The 16,752-nt window shown below is 39.0% G+C and overlaps 1 protein-coding gene across 1 annotated transcript in view; it reads left to right on the top strand.

The window, feature by feature from the left end:
- LOC143781813 (sodium channel protein type 5 subunit alpha-like) overlaps window positions 1–16,752 on the top strand; it is a 514,560-nt gene that overhangs the window by 195,182 nt on the left and 302,626 nt on the right. The window contains exons 6-7 of the mRNA XM_077268674.1: window positions 6,643–6,734; window positions 13,962–14,201. Coding sequence (XP_077124789.1) covers window positions 6,643–6,734; window positions 13,962–14,201 — 332 coding nt within the window. The remainder of the gene's footprint in view (window positions 1–6,642; window positions 6,735–13,961; window positions 14,202–16,752) is intronic.

Raw genomic sequence — 16,752 nt, 5'->3', positions numbered from 1 at the left:
TTATGATTATTTGGAAACACAATTATTGACTGCTAAAAATGGACCCTTAGTGCATGTATGACTTGCTAGATTTGATGAGTCAGAAGCAGACAATAAGATTATGTTCAAAGCCTGAAGTTAGAATAATCAAACGTAAATTAATGTTAGATTCATCTATTTTCTTCTCTTTAGCCAGAAAATTGAAATAGTTGTGGTTTCTAAATAATAGCGTTGTCTCCAATGTAACAAGCAGTGATTGCTCGTAATTTATTGTCATTTTCATACAATTTACACAATGTTTCATTCATCAGTTGAGTAGATCAGGAAACAGCAATAGAGTACTGAAGAAGTACTAAAAATATTTTTTTGAGAAAATTATGTTTAGTCCTAATCTTTTGTTGGAATCAGTTTAACTGATAATAAACAAATTTAATTTTTGGATTTTCTTAGCCTTTTAATATTACATTTCTCATCAACAACTTGTGCATCTGCTGTGTCCTGACACCTGGAAACCTAACACAGACGAACTTAGATTTGTTTCCAATAAGTGTTTATTTATTACATGGGACATAAGAATCCACATTTGCTGGAGTTAGGCTAGGGTCACAAGACCATTTTTCTCTCGTCCTAGAAAATTGGTCTGATTATGGTAATCACACACTGATCAGACTCTGATCAGAGTTTAATCTGATCTTCTCGAATGAGGAGAATAATACAAAAAAAATCTCCATCTTCTCCATTCTTTCAGTCTGAGAACATCAGACTGCACTATGTCATCCGAGTCCGGTCCCATTTTTTCCATGACCCATAGACATAAATGGACAAATTCCTTCAGATAATCAGATGCCATTCATTCATGCTGTGATTATTTTCCCAGCACAGCTCATCTCGGACAGGTGCACGAGCTCATAGAATAACATGGGGACATTTGTCAAAATGTTATAGTCATGTCCATGAGCTCTTATGCCGAATAATCTTTAGAAAGGTGTAGTTAAAAATGTAATAAAAAGTATCTGGGCTCTATATACAGTGGCTTGTAAAAGTATTCACCACCATTGTAATTTTTCGAGTTTTGCTACCTTACAACCTGAAATGTCCTTGTTTTTTTGAGTTTGCATCAGTTCAGGTAAAAATCATGCCTACACATGTGAACATTTGGTTTTCTTTTTATTGTGACGCAAAGAGGACAAAATCATTGAAAACTTCAGTGTGTATTACTATTCATCCCCCTAAAGTCAGAGCTTTGTAGAGCCTCCTTTTGCTGCAATTACAGCTGCAAGTCGCTTTGGATACGTCTCTATGAGCTTTCCACATTTTGCAATTTCGATTTTTGCCCATTCCTCAAGGCAAAACTGCTCCAGCTACTTCAAGTTAGATGGTTTCCTCTGGTGTGGATACCTTTTGGTTTCTGTGCTGCCTCTCTGATTAATGCCCTCCTTGCCCGGGTTGAGAGTTTTGGTGGGCCGCCCTCTCTTGGCCGGTTTTTGTGGTACCATGTTCTTTCCATTTGATGATAATGAATTTGATGGTGCTCTGGGGATCATCAGAGATTGAGATTTTTTTTATAACTCAATCCTGACTTGTACTTCTCAACAACTTTGTCCCTGACTTGATTGGAGATTTCCTTGGCCTTCATGGTGTTGTTTGGTTAGTGGTGCCCCTCGCTTAATGATGTTGCAGCCTCTGTGGCCTTTCAGAAAAGGTAAATTGTATATGCTGGCAGACATGTGGCACTTAGATTGCACACAGGTGAACGTCCTGTCACTAAGCATGGGACTTATGAAAGTAATTACCGTATTTTTCGCTTTGTAAGACGCTCCGGATTATAAGACGCACCCCAAATTTTGAGGAGAAAAATAGGAAAAACCTTTTTTTAATAAATTGGTGGGGCGTCTTATAATCCATGCATCTTATTACTTACCAGGGGTTGTGGCTGTGGTGGATCAGGGTCCCAGGGTCGTTGCTGGAGGCAGGAGTGGAGCATTGCTGCAGGCTGGGATGAGGGGGTCTGCAGGGGGCTCCTGTGCTGCAGGCTGGGATGAGGGGTCTGCAGGGGGGCTCCTGTGCTGCAAGCTGGGATGAGGGGTCTGCAGGGGGCTCCTGTGCTGCAGGGCTGTCTCCGATGCTGCAGGGCTGTCTTCGGTGCTGTGGGGGGCTCTGGTGACATTTTGTGAAAGGCCAGAGCCCCCGGCAGTTCGTCCATGCGTTCCTGTATGACTGACTCCGGGAAAATGGCCGCCGGAATCTCGAGAGATGAGATCTCAGCGCTGAAATCTCATCTCCCGAGATTCCGGCGGCCATTTTCCTGGAGTCAGTCATACTGGAACTAACTCCGGGAAAATGGCCGCCGGAATCTCGAGAGATGAGATCTCAGCGCTGAAATCTCATCTCCCGAGATTCCGGCGGCCATTTTCCCGGAATAAGTCATACTGGAACGCATGGACGAACTGCCGGGAGGCTCTGGTCTTTCACAAAATGTCGCCAGAGCCCCCCGCAGCACCGGAGCCTTCAGCATCACCCGGGGCAGCAGCGGACAACCCCGGCAGCGGCGGCGGACGACAGCGGTAGCGGCGGCGGACACTCCCTCATCCCAGCCTGTAATGGTAAGCGGTATATCCGCTTTGTTAGACGCACCCACATTTCCCCCCCAAATTTGGGGGAAAGAAAGTGCGTCTTACAAAGCGTAAAATACGGTACTTGCACCTGAAAATTTTAGGGGCTTCATAGCTAAAGAAGTGAATACATATGCACCTGCCAATTTTTAGTTATTTGATCCATACATTTAAGTTATGCCGATATCTTTTTTTCACTTCACCAACTTAGACTATTTAGTGCTGATGCATCACACACAAATCGGATTACAAAAATATTTAAACCCAGGTTGTAATGTAACAAAATAGGTAAAAAGCCTAAAGAGGGGAATATTTTCGCAGTCCACTATATAAAAAAATGAAAAAAAGACAAAAGTTCAAACCCCCCTTTTGCCCTATTAAAAATAAAGCAATAATAAAAAAAATACATGTATTTGGTATCGCTGCATTCGGAAATGTCCAATCTATCAATATAAAGTAAATTAATCCGATCGGTAAACGGCGTAACAAGAAACAAAAATCAAAATGCCAGAATTATGTTTTTTTGGTCGCCGCAACACTGCAATAACATTTATTAACAGATGATCAAAACATCATATCTACCCCAAAATGGTATCATTAAAATGTCAACTCAAGATGCAAAAAATAAGCCATCAACCAGCCACGAATCTTAACATATGAGAGCGTTACGATTCTCGGAAAAAAACATTTTCATACAAATTTTGGATTTTTTTTAACACTTAAATAATTAGTAAACTACATGTTTGGTATCTGCGTACTCATACTGACCTGGGGAAACATATTACCAGGTCAATTTTACTATATAGTGAACATACAATACAAAACCCCCCAAAGCAATTGTGGAGTTGCACTTTTTTTTGCAATTTCACCGTGCTTGAAATTTTTTTTCTATTTTCCAATACACTAAATGGAAAAATGTCATTCAAAAGTACAATTCGTCCTGCAAAAAACAAGCCCTCATACGGTCATATTGGTGTAAAAATAAAAAAGGAATGACTCTTGGAAGTAGGGGAGGACAAAATGAAAATGAAAAATTGAAAATCGCATAGGGGTGAAGAGATTAAGTAGTTTTTCTCCAGACAATTGATGTAAACTGTTTAATGGTTTGATCCCATAGACCAGAAAGAAAATTGATATAATATATTTATTTTGAACATTTTCCTGTCTTATTAAGGGGGAATATTTGAGATTAGAAAAAAAGTTTTTTTTCTCTCCCAGAAACAGCACTATTCATGTTCATTAGCGATGTCTGGTTGTGTAACTCATCTTGGTTCACTGTGATCGGCCAGAATCACGATACCACTCACAGTGGCTCTATTGCTGCTATATTACAAGTATATTAATGGCACCTGCTTTCCAGGAATTTATATAAAATATTCCGGCACTGTGTAAAGAATTAATAAACATAGTTTCATACAGTTTCGTACATACGGTAACTTCTCATTGAGGCCCCAGGGGCTTGTGATATATAAAAGAAACTCTAGGCAAATTGTGAAAACAGTAACTTCCCAGAATCAACCTTCAGCAGACAAGGAAATGAGAGTCACTAATAGAAGCTCTTAGAAGATAATGAAAAGAACAAGAAATAAGAACAAATAGCATTACACTCGAGCAAGGGAAGTGGTAATGATATGTGGCACTGAGAACCATTTCAGAGGGTCTTATATCTCTCTTTCTCATAAATCAATTGCAAAATGCAGGGTATTCAGCAAGCAGACACTTTTAACGAGACCGTATTATGAGCCAGGCTATGTAAGTGGGAAAAATGGTCTGGCCATGCAGAATTTTTCTTTAAGGCCTTTTCAAATTTGTCTACTCCATGTATGTTGGTATGTAATCATATAAGGAATAAGAAATGGTTAAAAACATTTTCACTAGTGCTTGCATTGTTATAAGGGAATCTGTCACCAGGTTTTTGCTACCTCATCTGAGAGCAGCATAATGTAGGAAAAGAGACCCTGATTCCAACAATCTATCACTTAGGTTACTGGGTGCAGCAGTTGTGACACAATCAGAGTTTTTAGATGTAGAATGTAGCAGAGCTAGAAAGCTGCTCCCGCCCACATCAGAGCTTTCTGTGCACATTGTCTATTGACAGTGAGCTGCTCATCACAGAAGGGGGTGTGGTCAGACCACTTGACAGGAGGTAGCTAGTCTGGGCAGAAATAATCTTCTGGTGATAAAACATTCATTTTATGGAAACTACAGCACACGGCCTAATATGTGACACATTGCTGAAATCTGTGTCTCATCCCCTACGTCATGCTGTCCTCAGATTACATAGCAAAAACCTTCTGACAGATTCCCTTTAAAGGGGTTATCTTCTTTATCTTTATTTTAACCAAAGTGTGTTGGGGACATTATTTTCTGGCACTTACTCATCTATAAGTATTTCAGGTTCTCCTCCTTTGGTAGTGCTGCCTGTCGGAGTCGGCACAGCTCTGCTGTTCTCAGCATGGCTGTTGATGGATGAGAACATGACTAGACTTGTCCATTGGCCTCCTCCAATTGAAAAAGAAGGAAGGCTGTACTAATAAGCATGCAGTATTTTACAAAAGACAGAAACTTGTAATACTTACCGCATACACTAGTAAGTGTTATGACCCCAGTGGACAGGGTCTCAGAGGAACGTGTAAGTCTGCAAGATACAAAAATCCAGCTCATAGGGCTGTGGTAACTGGGTTGACCAAATAGCTACTCCTAACGCCAACACTAGAAGTAGCCGGGGATCATGCCTACGGTGATCGCTAGATGACTCGCGCCAGCCGGAGAATCTAACTACCCCTAGGAGAAGAAAACAAAGACCTCTCTTGCCTCCAGAGAAAGGGACCCCAAAGCAAGATACAAGCCCCCCACAAATAATAACGGTGAGGTAAGAGGAAATGACAAACACAGAAATGAACCAGGTTCAGCAAAGAGAGGCCAGCTTACTAATAGCAGAATAAAGCAAGATAACTTATCTGGTCAACAAAAACCCTATAAAAATCCACGCTGGAGATTCAAGAACCCCCGAACCGTCTAACGGTCCGGGGGGAGAACACCAGCCCCCTAGAGCTTCCAGCAAAGGTCAGGATACAGATAGGAACAAGCTGGACAAAAATACCAAACAAAACAAAAGCAAAAAGCAAAGAAGCAGACTTAGCTTGAAAAACAGGAACCAGGATCAGAGGACAAGAGCACAAAAGATTAGCTCTGATTACAACGATGCCAGGCATTGAACTGAAGGTCCAGGGAGCTTATATAGCAACACCCCTGAACTAACGGCCCAGGTGAGGATATAGGAAAAGACAGACGCTCCAGAGTCAAATCACTAATGACCACTAGAGGGAGCAAAAAGCAAAATCACAACAAGTAAGTGCCATAAAATCATGTCAACAACAGATTTGTTAAAATAGATAGAGTAAAAGTGGACAACCCCTTTTAATATCTGCAAAATAGCTGCTGTAAAATGTAAATCATGTTTGGTAGACAGGATAGTCACTATTGTCATATATGAAGGACACACATTAGCTGCCGCCTTGTAGGCGCGTGGTCTTGTCCTTTACATGGTCATGGAACTGCTTGTTGGCTATTAATTTATTTCTGAGTCGGCATCGTATTTTTGGCATCCTACTTAGTCATGCGATGTCAAACACTAGACCTCATTCACCTGCTGAAATAATTTACCATTGTTTCCCATGAGTACCCATACTGGTCCATACAACCTGTTAATTCCATCCTGCTCCTTTTTTCCCTTGGCTGGGTAACATTGGTGTCTTGTCTCAGCGTTCATGCAGTAGCTTCCACCATTCCTTGATTCCAAATAACTATGGTTTGATTCTACAGGTATGTAACAGAGTTTGTAAACCTAGGCAATGTTTCAGCTCTACGAACTTTCAGAGTGCTGAGAGCTCTGAAAACTATATCAGTAATCCCAGGTAAGATCGCCGCACCTCTCTAGTTCTCAGCTACTGCTGCAAGTGCTTCAGTCTGTGCCCCGTTTGCCCTCTTTTGCTGTCGTTTGTTGGATGGAGTTTTGCTATCGTTTGTGTGTGACTTTCCCTTATTACAGATATGCCACTGAGTTTGTGGACCTGGGCAATGTGTCAGCTTTAAGGACATTCAGAGTACTTCGAGCTTTGAAAACAATCTCGGTCATTCCAGGTGAGGATTGGGTTAAACACTAAGGCTGCTTGTGTAAGCCCACATGCCATTCCCATTAACCAAACTGATGTCTCACTGACAGTGGTTGACATTAAAATTTCTTGGGAATGGTTGTATGTCGAGAATGTGACTTGTCTGCAGAATGAATATTTTAGACATTTTCATATTGATGAACGCTGCTGAAAATCCAGTGTACAATAATTTATAGAAATACTAACTTTAGGTGCATATGTCATGGAACCATCAGTGTTGATCATCATGTTGCTCATATTATCCTCAGCATTGAGAATGTGGGATTTCGTATAGCATTTGGAAAATCAGAGTTAAACATAGAAACTAGCATTAAAGTCCAAGCTATACTGCTAAATTCCTTCACCTTAGAATACTTACATCAATTAATTAATTAGTACTGCTTCCTAAAGTTTATTTACCTAGAGATCCTGTCTCCCTGAAGAGGTTGACGTCCACTTTTTTACTTTACAAATTGGTCCATTTTGGTCTGAAAATAAAAAAAAATAAACCTATGCTCACCTACTGAAGCACCTCCATTCCTCAGTACTGCTGCCTGCATCCTTTGCTTCTTTCCTTTCTGCTGGTGGGGCTTGTCACATGACAGTTACAGCCAACAAGCAGCCATTGATTGACTGCAGTAGTCAGATGCCATACAAGCCATAAGAAAGAGCAAGGAGACTGATTCTTCCAGCTCATGTGCCTCATGACCATTGCAACTGTAGGTTCTGTAATTTTCTTGAGAGCAAAAAAGTTTTTTATCCATTAGAATAATGGTCAATGAGGCCATGCTTGTGTCTGTCATGTGAGCGAGTTCCTAGCGCAAGTGTGAACCAGCTGTTTGAGATCTGACAACCAGCAAAATTCTGACTGCCTCTCTGTACTACGGCTATGAGAGAGGAAGATTTACTTCTTAAAGAGGACATTTCACCAGATTTATCATAATGGACTGGGCCCAGGATGGAGGATGGAATAGTGGCTGCACAGCAAAGTTTGCCTCTCCAGATATTAGCTAACAAAGTTAATTTTCATTATGTCCAAGTAGGTGTCATCAGATATTTTTCACTGGGTGTGCATAGGTCTTCCCCCTGCATGGCGCTGACCCACTGTAACAGGGAACAACACTCAGAGGAAAGAAGTACATGTCCCCGCTATAGCAGGTTTCTCAGTGTGTGAGATGTAATGATACAGCTGTGATCTATTTATGTAACGTCCTGTACAAGTCAGTGTGGATGGAAAGGTGGCACAGCTGAGTTTAGCTGTGTCATAATGCAAAGCCTTCTCTCACCACATTGCCTGGGTGGAGATGATGTGTCAGTAATCGCATTTATTTCTGCTGTGGTCAGGCAACTTATACTCGATCTGCAATGACATCAGGGCTGTCATTACATCTCACACAGGAGTAACCTGCCTGTTCTGGACTGTTGCTGTGTGAGATGTAATGACACCCTACTCTGCTCTGTGTGCAGCAATTACATGTTAAGCACAAGAGACATACATATGATTTCTGATAGTCCTCATATAAGCTATGAAAGATGGAGATCTGATAGAAGGGCTTGTAGTTTGATAAAGCTAGATTCAGCAGCACTACCACTGTCACCCACTCTGACTCATGCAGGAGGATAGGTCAGAAGATCAGAGTGATATTATTACATCTCATGTGCTGAGAAACCTGCTCGCCTCTAAGCTGTGGTGGGGGCATGTTCTTATTTTCCTTGAGTATTGCTGACTGCTTATGATTGGTCACTTACATACAGGGGGAAGAAGTACACCCCCCCAGTGAAAGTGGTCTTATAACACCCACTTGTAGGGGCCAAATACCTTGCTAATATCTTTGCAACAGAGAGGCAGAAAAAAGCATAATTATTTTATTTTGCTCTCCGGTCACTATTACATCCTGTGTCCAGTTCAACATGGAAAATTTCGTGATAGTTCCTCGTTAAAGGATGTATTCCCTTACAAAATTACATAGCTTCACAAATTAAGGAAGAAGGTGAATTGTCATTTCCTATTAACAACATTAGTAAAATCTTTTTTACTTTGCCGTGTCACTGTTTTTCAGTGAGTCTGTTACCAAAATGAGGATCTCCTTCCTAATAATTGACTGTGAGAAAGGAAAGCCCATCTGTAATTTCATACAGCTTTAAACAAGGACGGCCCTGTATTGAATACAAATCAGATATAGGTTAGGTCTGAAGGAGCCGCAGAGTTTTCTCTACTATTATCCTTCATTTGACAGCAAAATTGATTTTAGATGCTATTGCAACTCCTGCAGAAGGAATGTTTTGACACGTGAGAAAAAAAACCTTCTGTGCCTGTGTATTTATAGGATTTATCCTATAGACCGTAACTACATTCACCTAATAATTAGTATTCTAAGTAATGTTATAATTAGATGTTCTAAAGTTTAGAAAAAAAAATATTCTGGATCTGCAGCACTGACACTTTACAGGAACACAGAATGACATCCTGAAGACAAGTCTCGTTCAGCCTTAGTGCTTAGCATTTCTGACCTGCATGGAAAGGTGATAGGTCTGCATGAAAAAAATCTATAGGTAAACATCCTTTCCGAGACGTTGGCAATCGTGTATCACAAATATACGGTGACTTATGAGGCATATCTATTGCTTCTATTTTCATGCTTTAAAGCGGATTTGCTTACCAAATCATGCTGAGGTGACATTTATTATTAGACAGTGCTCACGTTATAGGCCCTACTTCATAAATTCCTTAAAGGGGTTTTCCACAGGCTCGCTGGCTCTCTGACATTGCTCAGGTCTGTGCTTTGACTGTTGAGGGGATGTCATGACTATAGCCCATGTCACCGGTGCAGCCAGAGGTCTGCTCAAAGAGCCCAGTGTTTGTCTGCAGTGGTGATATGCGCTACAGTTGTGATGTTACCATTACAGTCCAAAATACCGAGATCGAAGTTGCAGGTGAGAGCAGGAGCTGGACCAGGGGATGGTGAGCACTATTTGTTTTCAATCATTCAAGGATTATTTTCTTGAAAGTTGAAAACCCATTTGAGGTAAATTACCTTTGAAATGCTGACATTTCCCATCAAAGTCCTGAGTATATACCAAAATGTGTTGCCGACATTAACACTGCTCAATCTAACGGTCACATTCTGATTTATTAATACTTTACTACATATCAGTTGCAACACCATTGGATTGTAAGCTATTAATTAAAATGCAAAAATTGTGCAGGTATTTCTGGACAGTTGGCAGCCTCGTCTCAATGCTTAATAGCACCCTTCCAACCTCCTTTCTCATAATCCTTAAATGGGTTGACCAGCTTTAGGCTACTGGTCTGCAGTCATTACGTGTGACTGCAGACTAGAGTATCCTTGAGCATTCTCGAATTCCAGGAGCAGTGGTCATGTGACTGCGAGTATGCAATTTGCAAACATGTGGTCACGTGCCAACTAGACGTGCACATTGTCACTCAGTGGAAGGGTATTGAGCAAGGCTAGACACGTCTAGTCAGAATGTGGCCGGAAGTATGCAAATTGCATCCTTGCGGTTACGAGCCCACCGCTCCTGGCGTCGACACCAGAGAATCCTCACAGAATTCATAGGTCTGCAGACACATGGAATGACAGCAGATAAGTGCCCCAATGCCGGACAGCCCCTTTAATGAAAGAAAATGGAACCTGTCTACCTATTTCCAAAAATTAATCAAGTTTATTGTAGCTTAGAAAATTTTTTATAACTGTCCTGGCAAACACCAGATTTATAAAATAGAAGTAAAAAACTAGACAACTCCAGGCCAAGGAGTACATTTTGTGTTTTCTTACCAAATAATGAAGATTACATATGTACTAAAGCATTGATCATGTATTTTCTTTCATCACACAACAAATATCAGTGTTCTCTTTAATTCCAGACAATAAGTACTATATAAAAATAAGTTCTGGTTTTAATATGACCTAATATTTTATTGTAGTCTAACAGTAAGTGCAGTTGCAAATTTTTGCCCTGCAGTAATATACATTACCAACGCCTCTGAAGGATGATCTAAATAAAACTTAACCAAATCATCATTATGAGAATGCTTTGTGATAGAGAGTGGTTTGGGCTTCTTTCTCTGCTTGGTATTGCATGCTTAATGCTTGTAAGTGTTTTCAGTTTTGTATCTTTATTTCTGATTTTACTTACAATTTTTGGTTTGTCCTAATCCAGGTGTCTGAACATGTTTTATGTTTTCTTTTCTAAAAAACTGACCGTTTTGATGATGAACTAAATATAGAATGTGTTTGATCAAACGAGAGACAATTCCAGAGAAGAAAAGCAATATTAGATTCTTATCTATTATCAGACTATAACCGGCCATACATATTAGATGGCACTCATCTGAACGATGATTTCGGCGGATTGTTGTATTGACAGCTATGTCAGCTGACTCTCCTATTCATAGGCGCGCTAGTTCAGCCGAACACTACTGTGATCTCAATGAGGAAGCCACCGATTGAGACGTTGGCCACTGGTTTCTCTCCTTGAGAACAATGCAATAGGCAGTCTAAAATAAGACATGTACAGTCAACATCTCTCCCGGTCGTCAGCCGGTGACTCTGTACACATTAGACCATTGGCCAAACCTGTTGATATCGAATCTGCCGACATTAGTCTAATGTGTATGAGGGCCTTAGGTCATTCTACATCACAATGAGTAGAAATCCCTATCTATATTGATGAATTCCAAAAGAGGCAAACCATGCTGACTCGTATTATGTTTTCGATTTTGATCAAGGCAATATACCGATATAGAAGAGACACTTTCCAGCTTTAAATTATATACATATTTAAATTGCTTCTGTAACTTTACTAAATTATAGATTAATATACATGGAGAAAAGCTATGTAATAATGTATGCCATTTTTTATGCCAGTGGAACTAATTCTAAATTTAGTTTTCAAAGCTTCTAAAATGGAAACCTGCTTGGAGACATTATGAATCATTGAGCTCCGTCAGAATCCATTAGGATCCGTTAAAAAAAATGGATCAAAATGGAAAAGCCATATCGATCATAGCTAACATAGCCATTAATTTCTTTTGCTTTGTAGGCCCCATATTAAATTGTCAGTGGATCCTCATACTGACAGATATCTGGATATGGATATATTTAGACTCTACCAATATAGACTTAAATAGAGGCCAAATACTCCATAATGTAATCCAGCTCTGCTAGTACTGGAGTTCCCAGCTACGTTTTATTGTCATCGCCTTGCATTTTGTGTTTTGACACATGATGGTGGGGATTCATTATTAGACGCAGCAATGGACTTAGTACCAGTGGAGTGGATACATTGTTGAAGGTATTACAACTTTTTTTAATTTTTTGAGGCAACCCTATTTTACAAGTTCGAAAACAATTCTAAAAATCACCATTAACAACAGTAAATCAGTATTAACGTATTTGTGTCCTCATTAATTATTATCATCATTGTCCTTAGCATTTCTGGTTTGGGTTGCGAGAACTTCCAGAAAATGGTTGTTAGCTTTCCTATGACCAATTTGAAAGTAATGTAAATTGAAAAATGAGCTTAAGACTGCATAATCTTTAAGTAAAAAATAAAAGAAATGTGAATGTGGTCTGTAGGCCAAAGAGGTGTCAACTTTAGATGGCTTGATTTTCATCACGTACACTACACTGACAAAGGTATGTGGACACTGCTTTTAATTCCTAGGTTTAGTCACACTCATTGTTTAAAGGTGCACAAATCGTACGGCCCTGAATAACATTTTTCCGAATAGGTAGATTTACTACTTAATAATGTCTCTATGGTCAGCTCAACAATTATATAGAAACGTTTCAGGCCAATATCTACGGTACATAGTGAGCTACAAAAATGTCCTGGAATAGACCACCAAGTGCTGAAATGCTCAAGACATAAACCTTGTATGTCCTCAGTTGGAAAGTTGGAACCCTAACTATAGCATCAGCACTGTGCTGTCCTTTGGGAGAATCGTAGTTTGGGTTTCAACTGTTAAGCAACTATACCGAAGGACAAGATCAATATGTACAACACAAGTGTAATTGGAGATATCTAAAACATGCCACCATTGGACCCTGAAGCAATGGAAATGCATTCTATTATTGGATGAATTACACCCCAACATTGGCAGCCAGGAATCTGTATTTGGCCACTGCCGGAAAATTCTTCCTATCCAATTGCTTATGCAACTGTACAGTCTGAGACAGAAGGATAATCACCTGAGCTGTGATTTTATTGGATTGAGTTTTTTAGTTACGGTAAAGAGACATATAAAAGAGTTTCTCCCTCTCTCCCAAATACATTTATCTCATATCTACATCATAATTGAATGATCACTGGCTGTCCAACTACGGGTGCTCTCGTGGACCGTGGGTGTCCCCTGTGTGAATGGAACAGTTGTGCATATAGTTGTCCACTTCTCCATTTGTGTGGGACTGACAATAATAACCGCTCTACCAGTCTTATAAAAGTTAATTAAGTGGTCATCATCCATGTGTATGACCGCTCAATTTGTGTCTTCCTAATCTTTGTTCTCTGGATCGGTGGGAGTCCCAGTAGTCCAACCCTGAGCGATCATACATTTATCACCTATCCTGTGGAAAAGTATAAAATGTATTAGTGGGAATACATCTTTAAAAGGGTTTTCTTATACTAACATATTGAAGCTTGTAACAGTTGATTAGTGTGGGTGCTGGGTATCAGACATCCGCTGATCTTATAGTGATTACTTATCATAGTATTGGCCACCAGTGTAATAGTAGTCGAAAACGTCTTTAATGTTACAGTGTTTAATACCTAATTAATATTTTTTCTGCCGTGTACCAACCTCACCTCCATCAGCGCTATTGTACATCTCTACGTGTGCAATGATTTGACCATTAATATTCTCATGAACAAAGTGCCATGATCCATAAATCTTAAACAATATCTTCACTTTTGGAGTGAGATGTTTCAGTGCACACATACCTTTGCCATGCTGTATAATAGTTAATAGGAAACAAGTAAAGTTTTTCAACCACTAAAACCTACTTGCCATCTTGAATCAGAAAGCTTGACTTTGCTTTAACCTCTTAAACTTATGAATAAACCAAATCATTCTACTATGGACCCGTTTTGTAAGGAATGCCATAGCCCTACTAGTTGAGAGATCTCAAAGACTTCTACAGTTTTTATACATTTCTGTATGTGCAGTCGCTAAATATTTCTTTATTTCCCTCAGGACTGAAAACTATTGTTGGAGCCCTTATCCAGTCAGTAAGGAAGCTTGGAGATGTTATGATTTTAACAGTTTTCTGTTTGAGCGTCTTTGCCCTGATAGGGCTACAGCTCTTTATGGGCCACTTAAAACAAAAATGTGTTAGAAATTTTCAAGAATATAATCAAAGCCTTTCTAGCAGTTTATACTGGGGCATGGATAACACAACCTGGTCATCCTATGAAGAGTTCATTGTTGATGAAAGTAAGTTTTAATTTTTTTGTTCCATTTTCTTTATGCCATTTTTTGCTATTGTAATATCAGTTTCATTTATTTTAGGTGATTTGGAGCTTTGTATCACAAAAAGAAAGCGATTGATAAATAGATATGAAATTAATAAGCTCAACATTTTGACCTTTTTACTTTAAAATATAAAATCATTTTTAAGAATAAGCATTCACTTTAAAGAACATTTTCCCCAAAATAAAGAAATATCACAGCTATTAAATGGTTGTCCCATGAACAAAGTACATTTTAATCAATATATCTTTTATGAAAAAAAAGTTGCACAATTGGATATGTTAAAAAATGTTCTTGTACTGAGATAATCTTATGAATGCTGTGCACTGTGTAATGGCTGTGTCCGACCATGCAGAGTTGCTCTAGTTCATGGTCAACACGACAGTATATGTGGTAGAGGGTTTCGCTCCTATCAAGCTGTTAATAGTTTTATTTAGCCTTTAGTTTCCTAATTTTGTACAGTGGAATTTATATACTACTACATCAGATTATTCAGTCTAGTAAAAATCTTTGTTTCCTCGGTTCAGCTACTCTCCAACCCAATTATGCACCGGAAACTTTTTTCTTCAAGAAACACATAGCTTGTATTCCATCCTTAAAAATACATTGTGACAATACAAACATTTTGGCCGTATCCAGCCTTTGTCAAGCCAAAAAAGGAGGGAGCCATAAAATATAGGTTTGGTTTTTTACAGCATTTTATCTCTTCTTTCCTTTTTTTCATAACAAAGATGCCTCGGATATTGCTACACAAGTCTAGGAGACTTGGTCTCTGTCCTGGTGGGAACTCGAATAGACCCATTAATTACTGCCAAACTTTTCCAGAAATGGCTAAATCATATCTAAAAATATTTAAATATTTCAATAATTTTAGAAAAAAACTTAGAAAAAAAACCTACCGATTCAGTGACTTGCAGTATTTTACTATTGCTTTATTCTTTATAATTGTCTACAGTTGAACAACTCCTTCAGAAATTCTCAAGTGCCACAGATAAAATAAAAAATTAATACTTATCTCACAAACTAATTAAATTAGAGCAAAATCCGCGCTCTCTCCCAGCAGCCACACGACATTGTCACGTGACTGCTGCACCCGATCAACAACTGCTGATCAGCTGCAGCTTTCACGCCTCTGTCAGAGGGAACTGTTCCATCTGGAACAGTTATTGCTGCTCAACGGTTCTGTCTGGAAAAATGTCACATGACTGCCAGGTATCACCATGTTGATACCTCGGCACCAGCCAGGGAGGTGAGTATGTATTTTTTATTTTTATTTGTGGCACTTTAACATTTAAGAAGAGGCTTGTCAGTAGTATACAACCCTTTACAGGGGAAAATGTTGTCGTATGTGTTTATATCTGATTCTGTTTCTTTAAAGTAAATTGCAATTGTGTTATATTTCCTGTAATAATTTGATTTTACTTTGTTTTTTCACGCTGCTAAAACTGTACCTTCCTTTTTCTGTGGGCATACATATTGACTATGGATCTGATTAATTAAGGCTGGCTTTTTGCATGCCAGTCTTAATAAAACCAATGCTTTAGTAAGATGTGTCCATTTCATTAAGAGGTACACACCATTAAATGAATTAGGCCACATTCACACGTTCAGTATTTGTTCAGTATTTTACATCAGTATTTGTAAGCCAAAACCAGGAGTGGAACAATCAGAGGAAAAGTATAGTAGAAACACGTCGCCACTTCTGTATTTTTTACCCACTCCTGATTTTGGCTTACAAATACTGATGTAAAATACTGAACAAATACTGAACGTGTGAACATAGCCGTAGATGTATCTTACAACAGCTGTGTGCCGCCGGTAGAAATATTACTCCAGCCAGGTACTGAAGTACATTTCTGGTGAAATTTACACCATTAAAACAGTGTAAATTTTGATCCATTTGTCAGGCAGGCTACAATGTGTCCAGTCCTGCCCAATTAGTTCTCTAATATAATTTTTGCTTAGACAACTGGATGATTCGGAACCTATGTCTTTATTTTCCTTTTTTTGCCTCATTTCTTAACTTTTTTTATTGTCACATTTAGCACATTATTTATTATACTCTCCATAGTATCCCTATAAATGGAAGTTACATGTGGCCATAGTGGAATAGATAGGCTACTGCACTCCTTGACCCGCATTTCACCACCACCTACGATTTCGTAGGTTATAGGTTCATATGCATTAATATGAAGGGATCTTTGGTCTAATTCTGTTGAGGAATTATCTTTGTGTTTACATTTGGTTTGCATTTACTTGTAATAAATATTTGAGAGATACTAGGTCACTTTAATCAAACTTTCTTAATTGCCCATAGCAACCAACTGGAGTTCAGCTTTCTTTTTTTTTAAACTGAAGTTGGAAAAATGAAAGCTGAGTTCGGATTGATTGCTAAGGACAACAAAGATAGTTTCACTGTTAGAAAGATTTGATAAATGAGGCCTATCAAGTGACATAACTATGGTAAATGTTTCATTATCTGAAAAGAGTTTTCATTGAAATTGGTCATTCATTA

Source organism: Ranitomeya variabilis, chromosome 6 (assembly GCF_051348905.1).
Source record: "Ranitomeya variabilis isolate aRanVar5 chromosome 6, aRanVar5.hap1, whole genome shotgun sequence".
Lineage (NCBI taxonomy): Eukaryota > Metazoa > Chordata > Amphibia > Anura > Dendrobatidae > Ranitomeya > Ranitomeya variabilis.
This window is presented reverse-complemented; position numbering and strand designations above follow the sequence as displayed.